Genomic DNA, 18101 nt, shown 5'->3' with positions numbered 1-18101 from the left:
CAGTATTTCTCTGTCTCCAGCAGTTCCCTGTATGTACCCAGATCAGTCCAGACTCCTGGGTTAGACCTCCCTGCCAGCAGATGGAGACAGAGAGAGTCTCACTGACACTGTACATAACCCAGTGTGGCACCTGCACTCCCTCAGTATTTCTCTGTCTCCAGCAGTTCCCTCTCTACACTAAGGAAAATGAAATTATCAGGTCAGTAATTTCTCCAATATTGCCTTTATAGCATATGTTGCTCAAAACAGTTTACAACTGTTACTGTACAAAACATAAAATTGATACTATAAAACAAAAAAACAAAGGGCGAAAGGCCTTACAAATGTGGTGGTAGCAAACACCAAGCCAGGGTAAAGAACGTAAAATTGGATTAATCTGGTCTTTCCGAGAAGCACCAGGTCCGATGCCCGCTGCAGTATTGTGAATATGTAGATAGGCCTCTGTTAGGTCCAAAGATGCCAGAACCTCCCCTTTATGGACACTTGCTATCGCTGGGCACAATGTTTTTTTGTGAAAGTGTGGAACAGAATTTTTTATTTCTATTTGTTTTACTTTATATACTACCTTTCTGAAAAAGATCGTCAAGGTACTTTCTCTTATTACTCACCATGCAAAAAAGAATCATCAAATTGTGGTATCATCTCGGGCACAGTGACATAATTCTCTCTGCTACCAGAAACTCAAAACACACAGCACTTATGGAGCAAACATGGCCTAGTAAACCAACACTAACAACGAAAAGAACAGAAGTTGCCATAATAGGGTTAGGGGGAAGGCCCATGAAGTCCAGCATTGGCCAACCTCAGATACCACTATCTGAGAAGTACCTGAACACTAAGAAGATCCCATGCTACTGATGCATTTAATAGCAGTGGCTATTCCCTAAGTAAACTTGATTAATAGCAGTTAATGGACTTCTCCAAGAACTTATCCAATCCTTTTTTGAACCCAGCTACACTAACTGCACTAACCACATCCTCTGGCAACAAATTCCAGAGCTTTATTGTGCGTTGAGTAAAAAAGAACTTTCTCCGATTAGTTTTAAATGTGCCCCATGCTAACTTCATGGAGTGCCCCCTAGTCTTTCTATTATCTGAAAGAGTAAATAACCGATTCACATCTACCCATTCTAGACCTCTCATGATCTTTAAACACCTCTATCATATCCCCCCTCACTCCAAGCTGAAAAGTCCTAACCTCTTTAGTCTTTCCTACAGTATCTGAATATAATCTGCTTTGAAAAATGCCAAAAGATAGAATATAAAGAGACATAATTAAAACAGATGTAGCCAAAAACTAAACTACAACTCCTGTAAGAGAACCAGACTATTATTATTATTAATGTGATTTACATTGCACTTTTCAGGCACCAGCGTGGATTACATTCACAGAAGCGATGAACATTTATTCCTACTTCGAGGCCGCTTTGCGGCCCTGCGGAGCGGATTACGTGCAATGTAAACCGGTAGGATTTGCATTTTGATGCACGAACGACGGTATATAAAAATTAAAAATAAATAAATAAATCGGTACCGCAGGCATTGATTTCCCAAAGCTGAGAAACTCTGCACGAGGCTGGGGAGATACAGCGGCCGGGCCCACGACGGACCAGCACCGAACCCCGAGCAGGGCGCGTGCTCGGGCTCTGCCTGGAGCCCCTAATGTCACTTTACCCTTATTCATCGTCCCTGCATTAGTCTGACTGCGCGCAAAACTGCCCTGTCAATAAAGTTATCCTCAACGCCTGCCGGATTCCATTTCCCGTCATGCTACGGGCAGGGGGGGGGGGGAGTGACGTGCGTGCGCCGGGGGGAGGGAGGGGCTCGCCCACCAAACCGGACTTCGCTTCCCGTCATGCCCTGGGAAGGGGGAGGACGTGAAGGCGCCGCGCATGCGCTCGGCCGCAGTTTGTAAACAGTAGGCCGCGGGGGTCCACGGGGCACCGATGGGGCCGAGCTCGGGTCTGGGGGCCGCCGCCGCCGCCGCTTGGCTCGGAGCCTGAGGTCGTCGCCGCTCCGCCGCGCCAGCCATGGGGAACTGCCTGTCCTCACAGGCCGCCGACGACCTCTCGCTGCTCAACGACTCGGACGGAGCCAGCCTGCCCGGAGAGCCGCCGCCACCCTACCAGGTGCGGGGCCCCGGGAGAGCAAGCGAGAGAGAGGGTGCGGGGAGCCAGAGCCGGGCTGCCGAGCTTAGAGATAGGAGAAGGACAGAGAATGCAGAGCCAGGGAGGGGTGGGATATGTACCAGAGCCGGACCTCGGGGGAGGGAGAGAGGATCCAGAGCCGGATCTAGAGGGAAGGGGAGGAGGAGGAGGCAGTGAAATTCAGAACCACATCTGGAGGGGAGAGGTCATCCAGAGCCGGACCTCGGGGGAGGGAGAGAGGATCCAGAGCCGGATCTAGAGGGAGGAGGAGGGAGTGAAATTCAGAACCACATCTGGAGGGGAGAGGTCATCCAGAGCCGGACCTCGGGGGAGGGAGAGAGGATCCAGAGCCGGATCTAGAGGGAGGAGGAGGGAGTGAAATTCAGAACCACATCTGGAGGGGAGAGGTCATCCAGAGCCGGACCTCGGGGGAGGGAGAGAGAATCCAGAGCCAGATCTAGAGGGAGGAGGAGGGAGTGAAATTCAGAACCACATCTGGAGGGGAGAGGTCATCCAGAGCCGGACCTCGGGGGAGGGAGAGAGGATCCAGAGCCGGATCTAGAGGAGGGAGGAGGAGGGAGTGAAATTCAGAACCACATCTGGAGGGGAGACGTCATCCAGAGCCGGACCTCGGGGGAGGGAGAGAGGATCCAGAGCCGGATCTAGAGGGAGGAGGAGGGAGTGAAATTCAGAACCACATCTGGAGGGGAGAGGTCATCCAGAGCCGGACCTCGGGGGAGGGAGAGAGGTCATCCAGAGCCGGACCTCGGGGGAGGGAGAGAGGATCCAGAGCCGGACCTCGGGGGAGGGAGAGAGGATCCAGAGCCGGATCTAGAGGGAAGGGGAGGAGGAGGGAATGAAATTCAGAACCACATCTGAAGGGGAAAGATCATCCAGACCTGGACCTCGGGGGAGGAAGAGAGAATCCAGAGGGGGAGGAAGAGGTAGTGAAATTCAGATCCACATCTGGAGGGGAGACATCATCCAGAGCCGGACCTCGGGGGAAGGAGAGAGAATCCAGAGCCAGATCTAGAGGGAAGGAGTGAAATTCAGAACCACATCTGGAGGGGAGAGGGAATCCAGAACCGGAACTGGGGGGGAGGGAGTAGGGAGTGAAATTCAGAACCATATCTGGAGGAGAGGGGAGAGATTATTCAGAACCCGATCTTCAGGGAGGGAGGGAGAATCCTGAGCTGATTTCATTTTGAACATATTGTTTTTTTTATAAATGTTTGTTTTATTTGTTCATTAACTAGACCTTTTAAGTGTTAGGCGATTCATAAATTTTAATAAATGTAATGCAAATGAGATGAAATTCAGAACCATATCTGGGGGTGGTGGGGAAGAGATCACTCAGAGCTGGACCTTAGGGGAGAAAAAATCCAGAGGTGGTCCCCAGTGGAGGAGGAGAGGGGAGGGGACGAGAAGAGAGAGAGAATCTGCAGCAGAATATAGGGTGAAATTCAGAGCTAGAGCAGTAACGGTGGGGGTGCTTGTGACTTGGATTGGCCACTGGATGCTGGGCTTGATGGACCCATATCTTATGCTCTTAGGGAGAGACAATCCAGAGCTGGACATTGGGGAAGAGCAATAACAGAAGTGAAATGCCAAGCCAGATCTGGAAGGTGGGGGAACTTAAAGGGAGAAGAGAATCCAAAATCAGATCTGGCGGACGGCATAAAATTCCTGGCAGTATTTTTTTTTTTTTTTTGAGGGGAGTGTGTGCGTGTGGAGAGCTGGATCTTGGGGAAGGGAGATGAGAGAATCTAGAAGTGGAGCTGGAAGGGTGGAGGGGAGACGTAATTCAGAACCACTGCTGGTGTCGGGGGGATAACGACGGATGGACAGAATGTGCAGTCTGATCCTTAAATCAGTTTACAGCCTGCAGAGGACCCCAGGTGCTGGTGACATAGATGGATGTTGTCTGGCAGCATAGGGTGGAGTCCAGAAGGCCCCGTCCTGTCGCAGCCTTTGAGCCGTGCCTATCATGGGGGAAAGGGGGCCACGAGAATGTCTCATTAATGATTTTACCTTCCAGGAACATGAACATATCCCCGTCTATCACCCCACACCCAGCCAGACGCGTCTCGCCACCCAGCTAACTGAAGAAGAACAGATCCGGATAGCCCAGCGGATCGGTCTCATCCAGCACCTTCCTAAAGGGATCTTTGATCCGGGAAGCGAGCCATCAGAGAAGAAAATAAAAGAGTAGGTGGAGGTTTTTGGGGTTGGTTTTTTTTTTAGTTTGCACGGGACGGCTGATGCACTGCTGAGCTGAGCCCGCCAATCTTAAATTCCAGTGCTGCCCAAGGGACCCTGTAAAACGGGGGGAAACACTTTATAAAGGTGGCCAACCTTCACGTTAGCCTTTTCTGGAGAGGCAGCCAAAAGGAGACATCTCTAGTGAAATGAGGGTTGAAATATTTTTTGTGTGCAACTTTTAGGCCTACACTTTTTTTTTAATAGGGATCCTCCTTTCTCGGTTGCCTCCCTTCCCACTAACGCCCTCTTCCCTCTTCCCCTGCAGGTGTGTGATCTGTATGCTGGATTTTGTGTATGGGGACCCCATCCGGTTTCTGCCCTGTATGCACATTTATCACGTGGAGTGCATCGACGACTGGCTGATGAGATCCTTCACCTGCCCTTCCTGCATGGAGCCGGTGGATGCTGCTCTCCTCTCCTCTTACGAGACTTAACTGAGGGATGGCGGTCGCCGCTGCTCGGTGTTTTGCACATTTAACTACTTTGGGGAAGTTGTGGGGGGGGGGGGGGGGGTGCTCTGCACGTTCCAGGATACACCAAAGACACCCCCCCCTTGCTGTAGGCTCTTCAATTGGCGATTGGCTTGAAGTGAGAAGCCCCGAATCCTCAGCTGGCACCTGCATCTGCAGCTTATATCTAACTTGAACCGGTCGATGTAGGGTTCCACCCCTTCCCCCCTCAGTTGCACAACTTAATGTGTTGCAGTGTTTGAAAGTAAGACAGTGTTCCCCCCTAGGCTTGTTTTACCCGTAGATAAACTCTGCGTTACCGGCATGGCGTATATCTGCTTCAGACATAAGCCCTGCCAGCTGCTCGAAGGATCCTCTTCCGTGGGCCGGGTCCTGCGTCCAGCTGTCTGTACTTCCTCTTGACAGTTAAGCAAGGACCGGCAGCTAGGCCCCTGTGGAACTTCCCCCTGCCGTTTGAACAGAGGGCGTTATAAATTTCATAGCATCTCGTGTCCTTGGTCAACAGCATCACTGCCTGCGGGCCAACAGCAGGGTCTTAGAAAGGGGAGCCCTATGGGCCCTACACAGAGGTGACCTACAGCTCCTGTCAACTGCTGCATTCAACTGTTTTACATTTCAGTCCTTTTATCTTTCAGCGTATCGCATCTCTGTACTGAAATGGAGCCTGTCATGCATGCAGGGCAGAAGGGTGAGGAGGTAGTGCAGGCAGGGATCATGCTTTGTGCAGCTTTAGAGGTTGGCAGTGCACTGTGGTCTGCAGGAGGCCCCTGTGGAACCCGCCAGGAGTCATTATGTACAATTAGGTGGAACCAGGCCTGACGGCACTTTTAGGGTGAATCCTCGCTTGCTGCTTTATAGAAGTCTGACATTGGATTAGACACGATAACAGTGCTCTTAACTCATCCCAGACTCCAGCACAGGGGTGGCCAGCTGCCACAGAGGGCTGGTTTTTAGGGGAAGAGGGTGGCACCAGCGTACAGCGCTCATCCTCTCTCTTAGTTGGAAGGGTTATGTCCAACCCCACAGTGGGCACATTAAATACTGCCTTCCTGCTAGCATCGTCCCCTTCACTGCATCCTGCAGTCACGGCAGAAACCCGATTTAGAGCTGCTCGTATGCGAGACAGATGCAATGCCTTTGGATACTGACAGACACAAATCTTTTCCTAGACTCCTTCACACAGCAAAATTTGTTTCCATTTAATTTATAGAATTAGCAAAACAAGCACGAGCCGAATTTGGGTGGTAGGAGCTGCTCCTCTGTCCATTACGAGAAGGGCTGGAAAGGATGCCCACAGCTCTAGCCTCTCTCCTCGTGCCCATAACCACCTAAAATAATGGCTTTTTCCATGCACACCATCATCATCATTCCTGCCACTTTCCTTCCAAGTTACAGAACGCAGAGGGAAAAGCCCTCAGTCCTCACAGCTCTTGCCCAAATCAGGTTTCCCCGACTGGGAGCAGCTCCAGACTAAATCATGGTTTCTGAATAGATGGTGGTTGACGACTTACAGAGTAGAAGATTGTGGGGAGAGGCCACATCATGTTACCTTAATTTCCAGGGGGATTTTAACCTTTTTTTTTTTTTTGACAGCCTCCTTCCATTAGGCAGGGAGGAAATTCTGAGCAGCTGCTCTCTCTATGTACTCCTGGTCAAAAAAAGTGTTTAGAGATGACAATGTCCGGCAGAAGGATTTCCTGCTGGAACTATCACTTGAGACTGCATTTTAAGTTACCAATAAAAAAAATGCAATGAGGTCTGCATGGAAGCCTGTTTAGATCTCCTCAGCACATGGCAATGAGAAACCGGTGTAGTGGGTCCTCGAGGCTGGTGCTCTTCACTGATTTGTCAGGTGGAGGCCACCGTAACAAAATACAATCCAGGTGAGAGCCAGGAGCAGTCGCTCTGTCCAGTGCCTTGGCATGGGTGATGGAACGGGCCCAGCTGTTCAAACTCAAAAGCGTGGTGGGGCCACTTGGCAATAGCTATAATCAAATCTGAATTGAAGGGATAAGGGGGGGGGGGACAATAAGTACAACTACAGCTCCAGCCCTAAACTTTCAAAAGGGAGACAATTATGAGGAAAGATAGAACAAAAGTGAAAGGTGCAGCTGCTACAAAAGGTAGAGAGAGTGCGCACTACAGGCGTGGACACTTAAAAAAATATCACAGAGGCGCAGTCCAGATGTATTGCACACATTAAGCAAGGTGGGAGGAAGGCAAAACGATTACCGGCATGGTTAAAAGGGGAGACGAGAGGTTATTTTAGCTAAAAAGATCTTCCTTAAGAAGAAGGATAAAGCAGAGCAATGCATAAGCACTGTCAAGTGTAAAACACTGATACCACAGGCTTAGAAAGAATCTGAGAAGTTGGCCGTAAAGGCAAAAAACTCATAATAAAACTTTTCAACATTTATGCAGAGCAGGCAGCCTGGGAGTCTGTTTGGACCGTTAGAGGACTGAGGGGTTAAAGGGGCACTTAGTACCAGGAAAAATATTGGAAACTGTTAAAAAAAAAAAATAAAATAAAATAAAAAATTCAGAGCATATAGAAATGGAACCCAAGGATTTACCCAGGGCAAGTCTTGCCTCACAAATCTGCTTCACTTTTATGAAGGGGTTAATAAACCTGTGGATAAAGGGGAACTGGTAGATGTAGTGTATTTGCATTTTCAGAAGGCGTTTGACAAAGTTCCCTCATGAGAGGCTTCTAGGAAAAGTAAAAAGTCATGGGATAGGAGGTGATGTCCTTTCATGGATTACAAACTGGCTAAAAGGCAGGAAACAGAGAGTAGGATTAAATGGGCAATTTTCTCAGTGCCTCAGGGATCTGTACTTGGACCGGTGCTTATCAATATATTTATAAATGATCTGGAAAGGAATACGACGAGTGAGGTAATCAAATTTGCAGATGATACAAAATTGTTCAGAGTAGTTAAATCACAAGCAGACTGTGATACATTACAGGAGGACCTTGCAAGACTGGAAGATTGGGCATCCAAATGGCAGATGAAATTTAATGTGGATAAGTGCAAGGTGATGCATATAGGGAAAAATAAGCCTTACTGTAGTTACACAATGTACCCTGTACGTACCCGGGATCAGTCCAGACACCTGGGTTTTGCCTCCCCTCCAGCAGATGGAGACAGAGAAGTTTTCTCACACAACCCTGCCATATATACCAAGGTGCCACCCACAGTCCCTTAATCTTACTCTGTCTCCAGCAGATGGTGGAGGTGCAAAACCCACAGTCTCTTCTGATTCCCTGATTGAAACAAGTTGGTAGTGTAGGATTTAGTCAGGGTCTTGATTGTATTTTGGTGAGCTCTCTCTTTTTAAGTTAAAAAAAAAAAAAAAAGGACAGAGAGCAAGTCCCTCGTCAGCAGTTCTGAGAGCCTCCCAGGGGGTTGTAAGGTCCTGAGGGGACCATCCCTCCTGGTCAAGGCCACTGCTAAGGGTCGAGGACCCTGAACTTACTGGTCAGCAGCGTTGGGGGTGATACCAGGGAGCCCGGCTCACTCACCCCCACAGGAGCAGGGCCTGTATCCAGAACCAGGGACAGCGAACGGCAAGTTTTTGCAGTTTATTTTATGTAAAAAAAAAATAAATAAGCATTTGTTGTTTGTGTGGAGCGCGCTGGCTCTCCGCTACTTTGACGTCTCTTCATTTGCTTTCCTTTTTCCATCGCCGTTTTCAATTATTTTCGTGGGCAGCCGATGCCTCGGGGCTCCTCATGCAGTGTGTGCCTCTCGCGGGAAGGCCTCTGCTCCAGTTGTGTGCAGGTCCGTGTTCGCCGGCACGTGTCGGGCAGAGTGCAGAGTTGGCTGATGACCAGTTCTCGCTGTGCGCGGGAACGGAGGCCATTTTGTGCACCTTTACAGAAGACACGCAGGCAGCGATGGGGGAGGGGACTCTGCCCCCCTCACTATCCCCGCAGCAAATACCATCTGGGAGGGGGGCAGCCTCTCCTTTGCAGGTGGACAGCCCTGCGGGGGCTACTGATTCCTCTTCAGAGTCTTCATTCTCCTCAGACTTTGTTTTGCTTATGCACAAAGTTTTTAAAGCTAAAAAGGCAGGGAGAAAGCTGGCACCTGGGAGGCTTGTGCCGCAGGCCCAGAGGACACGAAAAAGGGATAGGGCCCGGGGGGGCTCTGACCCACCTAAGGATAAGAGGCCCTTAAGGTCCGTCCCACCGGGGATGGACACAGACTCTACGTCTCAGGACGAGACGGACCCGCTGGTAAGGCCCCTGGGGGGGTGGGGGCTGATGCATCTACTCAGCTAGGTACCAGCAAAGGCTCTCAGGCGATGGAAGGGGACGACCCAAAGGTGGTTCGTCTATTTAAGAAAGATGAGCTGTCTCTGCTTATTCCGGCCATCCTACAGGAGCGAGGAATAGAGGCTCCGCCGGCTGAATCCCAACTGGGAGCTATGGATCCGGTCTTGCTAGGCTTCAGGGGCCTACGGTTTCCTTTCCATTTCTCGGCGACAGATCTTCTGTTCAGAGAGTGGGACACCCCGGATTTAGGTCTGAAGGTAAGCAAGGCCATGAACAAGCTATATCCTCTTCCAGAGGACGCATTGGAGCTTCTTCGAGTTCCTAGGATGGACGCAGCAGTGTCGGCTGTTACTAAGAGGTCCACTATCCCAGTTACAGGAGCGACGGCCCTCAAGGACTTACAGGACAGAAAGTTGGAGCTACAGCTCAAGAAAGTCTTTAAGTGTCTGCGCAGCAATGTGTAGTAATTTTGCTCTGCAGGCGGGTCTTCGCTGAGCCCAACAGCTCCAAACCAATGCCGATCTCTCTGAGGGGGAGGCTATCCAGGCAAACCGGCTGGAGGCAGTAATAGTCTACAGCGCAGATGCTCTTTATCACCTGCTGCGCACGTCAGCCAGATCCATGGCTTCTGCACGCAGGCTTCTTTGGCTCCAGAATTGGGCTGCGGATGGTTCTTCCAAGACCTACCTCGGTTCACTGCCTTTTAAAGGAAAGTTGTTGTTTGGCAAGGAATTGGAGGACATGATCCAGTCTCTGGGAGACAACAAGGTTCATAAGCTACCAGAGGACAGGCCTCTGTCATGAAGCTCGTTTGCAGCTCGGGCTCGGTTCCGTGGTAGCAGGAGACCCAGACCGGCGCAGTCTTCCGGGTCATCCTTTCGCCCAAGCTGGCAACCTTCGTGGCCTCAGTCCTTTCGCGGCAGAAGATTCAGCAAACCAAGTAACACTCAGTCGGGGGCAGGTGCTAAGGTCTCACAATGAGATAAGGCCGGTCCATTCCTTTGTTCAGGTTCTCCAACCGGTACAAAACGTGGGAGCCAGACTGTCACTATTTTTCAAGGAATGAACCAAAATAACGTAGGACCAGTGGGTCCTCACCGTGATAAGTCAAAGTTACACTTTAGATTTTGTACAGATTCCTTGGGACAAGTTCCTCATCTCTCCATGCGAGTACCGAGAAAAGCGAAAGGCGGTACAAGGCACTCTACAGCGCCTGCTGGACTTGTGGGCTATAACACCGGTTCCGTCCGTGCAGCAACGCAAAGGCTGATATTCCATTTACTTCATAGTCCCCAAAAAGGAAGGGACATTCAGACCAATCCTAAATTTAAAGAGTCAACAGGTGGCTTCGTATACCGCGTTTCAGAATGGAGACTCTTTGGTCGGTCATCGCCTCCGTCCGACAAGGAGAGTTCCTGGCTTCTCTGGATCTCACAGAAGCATATCTCCATATCGGCATCCGGTCATCCCACCAGAAGTTCCTCAGGTTCTGCATTCTCGGAAATCATTATCAGTTTTGGGCTCTGCCTTTCGGCCTTGCCACCGCTCCCCGAACGTTCACCAAGGTGATGGTGGTGGTCGCAGCACAACACTGGAGGGAAGGCTTTCTGGTGCATCCCTACTTGGACGATTGGCTGATTCGGGCGAAGTCAGAGCTTCTGTGTCAGACAGCAATCAGCCGGGTACTACAGCTCTTTCTATTGCTCGGATGGGTGGTCAACCTTGCCAAAAGTCATTTGACTCCTACACAGTCTCTGGAGTTCCTGGGAGCTCTGTTCGACACGAAGCAGGGCAGAGTATTCCTCACAACAGAACGTGTACTCAAGCTTCAGAGTCAGGCGAGGGACCTGTTGATTCTGCAGAGACCACAGGTGAGAGATTACCTGAAGGTTTTGGGATCCATGGAGTCCACTCTGGAATTGGTTCCCTGGGCCTTCGCTCATCTGAGTCCCTTACAATCAGCATTGCTGTCCCGCTGGAATCCGGTGTCCGAACAGTTTCACCTACTGCTTCCGCTTACAGACTCGAGAGCCAGTCTCGACTGGTGGCTTGTCTCTGATCATCTGATGTGTGGAGTTCCCCTGGTAATGCCCGACTGGACAGTCATCACCACAGATGCCAGTCTCTCCAGCTGGGGAGCGGTTTGTCTGGGAAAGTCGGTACAGGGGCGGTGGTCCAGAGAACAATCTCAGTGGTCTATCAACTGCCTGGAGACCAGAGCAGTGGCTCTGGTCTTGCAAGCGTTGCTCCTGCTCCTTCAGAGGAAGTCGGTCAGAGTCTTGTCAGACAATGCAACCACAGTGGCCTACATCAATCGCCAAGGAGGAATCAGGAGTCGCCCGGAAGCGATGGAGGCGCAGCAGTTGATGATCTGGGCGGAACAGAATCTCATCAGCATTGCATCATCTCACATCGCCGGGGTAGACAACGTACAAGCAGACTTCCTCAGTCGTCACCATCTCGATCCCAGAGAGTGGTAGCTAGCCAACGAGGCCTTTCAGCTCATCTGCGATCGGTGGGGCACGCCACACATGGATCTGATGGTCACATTCCAGAATGCCAAGGCTCCACGGTTCTACAGTCGGTGCAGAGAGACAGGAGCAGAGGGGGATCGATGCCCTAATCCTTCCCTGGCCAACGAACATCATACTGTACATGTTTCCTCCATGGCCTCTGATAGGCAAGGTGATCCGGCGAATAGAGCTTCATCCGGCAGAGGTGATTTTAGTAGCTCCGAAGTGGCCGTGGCATCCTTGGTTTGCAGACCTACTCAATCTGTCCTCCGTGAAACCTCTACGGTTTCAGGAGTCCGTGGCTCTTCTTCATCAAGGCCCCATCTGTTTGGAAGAGGGGGGTCGCTTCTGTCTTGCGGCATGGCTTTTGAAAGACAGCGGCTGAAGAATAAAGGTTATTTGGACGCGATGGTGGCCACGTTATTGAGGTCACGAAAACAGTCTACTTCCTTAGCTTATGTTTGAGTCTGGAAAGTTTTTGAAACCTGGTGTGTGGAGCGCGCGGTGGATCCTATGCGGGCTTCGGCCTCATATTCTAGGTTTTCTTCAAGCTGGTCTTTCTAAATGTCTCTCTTGTAGTTCCCTCTGAGTGCAGGTGGCAGTGCTTGTTTGTCTCCGAGGTAAGGTCCAAGGGGTACCATTAGTGTTACACCCAGATGTGGTGCTTTTTCTTCGGGGGCAAAACACTTACCTCCTCCGCTTCACCATCCGTGTCCTTCTTGGAACCTCAATTTGGTACTTTCGGCCTTGTGTGCGTCGCCTTTTGAGCCTATAAAGCGGACGATGCCGAAGGTGGTATTTTCGGTTGCGATTTCTTCGGCCCGTCGGATGTCTGAATTGCAGGCATTGTCGTGTAGGGAGCCTTTCTTGCGGATCTCTGATTCAGGGGTATCCTTGCGGACAGTTCCCTCCTTTCTACCAAAGGTGGTGTCTTTTCACTTGAATCAGTCGATTGAGCTTCCCTCCTTCTCTGAGGTGGAGCGATCAGATCCTATGGCACGGGATTTATGGAAACTAGATGGTCGCAGGGCTTTGATGCAATATCTCGAGGTTACGAATCCTTTCCATGTGTCCGACCATCTCTTTGTGTTGTGGAGTGGGCCGAAAAGAGGTGGTATGGCCTCAAAGACTACGATAGCTTGCTGGTTGAAGGAAGCTATCTGTTCAGCGTATTTACTGCATGGGAAAACTGTACCGGTGGAACTTCGCGCCCATTCTACACTGTCATACACCGCTTCTTGGGCGGAATGTCATCAAGTGTCACCCCAGGAAATTTGCAGGGCGGCTACTTGGAAATCGTTGCACACTTTTGCAAGGCATTACCGATTGGATGTTCAAGCTTCGAGTTCCGGAGGATTTGGAGGAGTGCTCCGAGTGGGCCTCTCTGGATCCCACCCTCGGTAAGTTGGCTCTGTTACATCCCAGGTGTCTAGACTGATCCGGGTACGTACAGGGAAAGGAAAATTAGTTTCTTACTTGATAATTTTCGTTTCTGTAGTACCACGGATCAATCCAGAGCCCCGCCCATGGCTGTGTACTCTAAAGTAATGGAGAGTCAGCTCATATGTTATCTTTTTTCGGGAGATTTGTTCTACCTTATAGCTTGTTCCTTTGGTTCTGCGAGTTCTGTTCCCCGTTGGGGGTTTGACTACGCCTTTTTATAGAAGGAAGAATAGTTAGTTGTGTAGTTTGGTTTTGTTCCATTCTGCTTTGACATTACGTAAGACTGAGGGACTGTGGGTGGCACCTTGGCATATATGGCAGAGTTGTTTGAGCAACTTCTGTCTCCATCTGCTGGAGGGGAGGCAAAACCCAGGTGTCTGGACTGATCCGTGGTACTACAGGAACGAAAATTATCAGGTAAGAAACTAATTTTCCTTTAGGTTCCATATTAGGAGCTACCACCCAAGAAAGATCTAGGCGTCATAGTGGATAACACATTGAAATCGTCGGCTCCGTGTGCTGTGGCAGTCGAAAAAGCAAACAGAATGTTGGGAATTATTAGAAAGGGAATGGTGAATAAAACGGAAAATGTCATAATGCCTCTGTATCGCTCCATGGTGAGATCGCACCTTGAATACTGTGTACAATTCTGGTCACCGCATCTCAAAAAAGATATAGTTGCGATTGAGAAGGTACAGAGAAGGGCGACCAAAATGATAAAGGGAATGGAACAGCTCCCCTATGAGGAAAGACTAAAGAGGTTAGGGCTGTTCAGCTTGGAGAAGAGACGGCTGAGGGGGGATATAATAGAGGTCTTTAAAATCATGAGAGGTCTAGAACGGGTAAATGTGAATCAGTTATTCTCAGATAATAGAAGGACTACGGGGGCACTCCATGAAGTTGGCAAGCAGCACATTTAAAACAAAGAGAAAATTATTTCACCCAATGAACAATTAAGCTCTACCATTCTATGCTGAAGGATGTGGTTAGTGCAGTTAGTGTAGCTGGGTTTTAAAAAGGTTTGGATAAGTTCCTGGAGGAGAAGTCCATTACCTGCTTTTAATCAAGTTGACTTAGGGAATAGCCACTGCTTACTACCATCATTAGTAGCATGGGATCTACTTAATGTTCGGGTATTTGCCACATATCCTAGACTGGCCACTGCGGAAACAGGATGCTGGGCTTCTTGGACCCTCGGTCTGACCCAGTGCGGCAACTTATGTTCTTAATTCATAACTTTAAAAAGTCTATTCTCCCCTCCCCCAAATCCTATCCCAGTTTCAATCCCCAATCTCCTGTCACACCTGTTAGCCTCCACTATCATCTCTAAGCTAGCTGCCCCCCCCCCCCCCCCCTTCCTCCAGATGGAACCACCTCTGGAACAGTTTCTTCCAGCAGCACATGGCTCAAACTCACAGAGAGCTACATAGTGCTGGAAGAAACCAGACTGGATTATCAGGTAATTACTTACCTGATAATTTCATTTTCCTTAGTGTAGACAGATGAACTCAGGACCAATGGGTTATGTGCTCCCCTACCAGCAGATGGAGACTGAGTCAGGTTTTAAAGCTGACATCACCCTAGATACAGCCCTGCAGTGACCTCAGCCCCTCAGTACTCTCTTCAAAAGCCATTGTGGGTATATTATTGAAAAAACTTGATTAAAAACAGAAAACCGTAACTGTACTCAAACATAAGCGCCGAATCCCAGCAAAAGTGCAGATGCCCTGATCTAGGAATTGGGTGACAGCTTATCCGTAACCTCTTGGAATCAAGATTCACCTCATGGGCGAATCCTTGGCGCCATTCTGGAGCGGCCGTGGGCGGGATGCTGAGTCTGTCTACACTAAGGAAAATGAAATTATCAGGTAAGTAATTTCTCCATTTCCTGGCGGGTAGCCAGATGGAGTCAGGACCAATGGGATGTACAAAAGCTACTCCCTTGCAAAGGCTGCGTCCTCCGAACGTCCAGGTGATAGAACCTGGAGGTGTGTAAGGAGGACCACGTCACTGCTCGGCTTCCGCCCAGGATACTGCCCGAGCCCCAGTGGAATTCATCCAGCGAGCTATGGTAGCTTGCGAAGCTGCTTCGCCTTGTTTCCTTCCACCGTAAAGAAGGAACAAGCGGTCCCGTCTTGCGCACCGACTTCAAGATTTCCAGATACCGCACTAAAAGCCTGCTGACGTTTAAATGGCGGAGGCGGTACTCTTCTGTGTCTCTGTGTCTATCTAGGGACGGTAAGGAAATGGATTGATTCAAGTGAAACTCTGAAACTACCTTGGGCATGGAAGGAAGGAACGGTGCGAAGCTGTAGCGCTCCTGGAGTCATCTGGAGCAATGGTTCTCGACACAACGCCTGTAGTTCACAGATGCGACAAGCCAAGCATATCGCCACCAAGAACATAGTCTTCAGCGTTAAGAGGTCTAGGGATAGACTGCGCAGTGGCCGAAAGGAAGGCCCGGCTTAAAATTCCAATACCAGGTTAAGATTCCACAGGGGAACCGGCCACCATAAGGGTGGTCACAGGTGTTTAACCCCCTTTAGGAAACAGGCCAAGTTCGGATGCGCTGACAGGCGGCCCCATTCATCTCGCCTCTGAAACAGGAGATATCTGCTACCTGGACCTTCAAGGACCTTCAGGCCGTCCTATAAAAATTCCAGAACCATAGGGATTTTGGTCATTCGAGGGGCTACCCCACGTTCCTCGCACCAGGCCTCAAATATTCTCCAGATCTACACATACGATGACGTTGAAAACGTCTGCACACGCAGAGCAAGGTGGAAATTACTGCTGCCAAATATCCACGCCTCATCAGGCGAGCCCTCTCAAGAAACAGACCGTAAAACAAAATCGAGTCGGGTCCTTGTGATGGATTCGGACTTTGCTGGAGTAGGTCCCTGTGCGGAGGAAGGCATGGGGGGGGGGGGGGGGGGCTCGCCACTTGTCTGCATACCATGGGCATACAGTAAGTCTCCCTATGGCCAGGTCTGAACAAGGGCATATATCCCTTGAAACACTCTTCAGCAACTAAAGAATCGGGAGACCTTCGTATTGTGAGATGAGGCCAGCAGGTCGATGAATGGTAGGCACCAGTGATCTACTAGCAGCTGAAAGGCTCTGGTTAACAATGTCCATTCTCCTGGATCCAGACTCTCTCTGCTTAGGAAAGTCTGCTCTGACATTGTCTTTTCTTGAGATGTGGGAGGCAGAGATCCATCCGTAGGCTCAACTCCGCCCATTCCATAAGGAGATCTATCTCCAGGGACACTTAGTTGCTCTTGGTTACTCCCTGGAGGTTGATGTAGGCTACCATCGTGTGATGTCTGACAACACAACAGACCACCTCACCCTGAAGCCTGTGGCTGAACTGTAGACACGCTAATCTGGCTGCCCGGGCTTCCAGGCAGTTTGTTCCAGTGCGCCTCTTCCTTGGTCCAATGCCCCTTGGTTGCCAATTCCTGAGAGTGAGCTCCCCACCCCCGGAGGGTTGTGTCTGCTGTGAGAACTAGCCATTCTGGAGGGGACAGGCCTATCCCCTTGCTCAGGTGGGCTTCCTGCAGCCACCACTGAAGCAGAGAACATACTTCCATCAGCAAGTGTAGGCGAATTGAATAGTCCTGGGACAGCGGATTCCAACGTGACAGCAGGGAGTGTTGGAGTGGACGCATGGTACTACTTCCAAGGTTGATGCCATCAAACCGAGGACCTGAAGATAGCTCCACACCCTGAAACGTATAGTGTTCGTCAACCGGCGCTTGGCACATCATCTTCCTTATACTCGAAGGTGGAAGGAAGACCTTGCCATGTTTGGTGTTGAACTGGACTTCCAGATTCTCTAAGGACTGGGAGGGCTTGAGGCTGCTGTTATCCATGCTCACGACCCAACCAAGCTCCTGAAGCAGGGACATAATCCTGTTGGTCACCTGGAGACTCTCTTCTAATGACTTCGCCCAGATCAACCAGTCGTCCCAAGTATGAGTGCACCAAGATTCCTTCTTTCCTCAGTGCTGCTGCCACGAGCACCATAATCTTGGAAAATGTTTTGGGGGCAGTGTCCAGGCTGAAGGGCAACGCCCAGAACTGATAATGGCATCCTAGCACCGCAAAGCATAGAAAACACTGGTGGTCTTGTTGGATTGGAATGTCAAGGTAGGCCTCCAAGAGGACCAGGGAGGTTAAGAACTCCCCCAGTTGTACGGCCATCATGTCGGAGTGTAGCGTTTCCATGCGGAAATGAATTACTCGTAGATGACAGTTGATGCTCTTGAGGTCCAGGATGGGATGAAAGGAACCTTCCTTCTTGGATATGATGAAACAGATGGAATAGCGCTCCATATTTTCCTGGGGCATTGGTACTGGAATTATAGCTCTCAAATTAAGGAGCCTTGTCAAGGCAGATTCCACTGCCAGCTTCTTGTGCGGGGAGTGGCACGGAGACATGAATATGTTCCGAGGGATGCTGCGTCAGTGCATATCCTTCTCATATGATATCCAGTACCCATTTGTCAGACGTGATCTCGAGCCACCGTTGGTAGAAAAGGGATAGTCATCCCGTCTCCTCGACCGTGGATGGCTTGGCAAAACTTCATTGAGATGTTTGGTCCGAACCTGAACCAGCTCCTCTTTTTGGTTGTCGACTCTGAAAGGATAGATGTTTGAGGGCCGAGATGTCTGAAATGAGTTCCAGTACAGCCGAAAGCGCTGGAAGCCCCTGGCATCTGTCCCGATGCACATAAATATAAGCGCCCTTAGAACGTATGTGCAACGTTAGGCGCACACCGCGCCTAAGGGCAGCAATGGCAATGCACAAACCCATGCGCAAGATGGCGCCACAGTGGCCTGCCTACCAAGCCTGAAGCAGGGCCTAGCCCATCAGGGGGCCGCTCAACCTGCTCGGAAGCCCCCTTCCCTTGCCCCAATGGGACCGGGAACGTAGTCGGTACGGCACGCCGAGCAAGGAGACCGGAGGAAATACTTACCGGAG

The 18101-nt window shown here is 50.3% G+C and overlaps 1 protein-coding gene across 1 annotated transcript; it reads left to right on the top strand.

Annotated features, from left to right (window-relative positions):
* Positions 1-1881: 1881 nt before the first annotated feature.
* Positions 1882-6640, top strand: LOC115080752 (RING finger protein 11-like). Its single transcript, XM_029585144.1, has 3 exons — positions 1882-2129; positions 4186-4355; positions 4675-6640. Exons 1-3 carry the CDS (start codon positions 2031-2033, stop codon positions 4841-4843), a joined length of 438 nt encoding a protein of 145 aa, XP_029441004.1. The 5' UTR covers positions 1882-2030; the 3' UTR covers positions 4844-6640.
* Positions 6641-18101: the final 11461 nt, after the last annotated feature.

Source organism: Rhinatrema bivittatum, chromosome 19, assembly GCF_901001135.1.
Source record: "Rhinatrema bivittatum chromosome 19, aRhiBiv1.1, whole genome shotgun sequence".
Taxonomy (NCBI): domain Eukaryota; kingdom Metazoa; phylum Chordata; class Amphibia; order Gymnophiona; family Rhinatrematidae; genus Rhinatrema; species Rhinatrema bivittatum.
This window is presented reverse-complemented; position numbering and strand designations above follow the sequence as displayed.

Excerpts from the sequence above, each read along its gene's own strand:
- LOC115080752 (XM_029585144.1), top strand. The coding sequence starts at position 2,031 with ATGGGGAACTGCCTGTCCTCACAGGCCGCCGACGACCTCTCGCTGCTC. Across the intron at positions 2,130-4,185 it reads AGCCGCCGCCACCCTACCAG|GAACATGAACATATCCCCGT; the intron begins GTGCGGGGCCCC and ends TTTACCTTCCAG. Across the intron at positions 4,356-4,674 it reads TCAGAGAAGAAAATAAAAGA|GTGTGTGATCTGTATGCTGG; the intron begins GTAGGTGGAGGT and ends CTTCCCCTGCAG.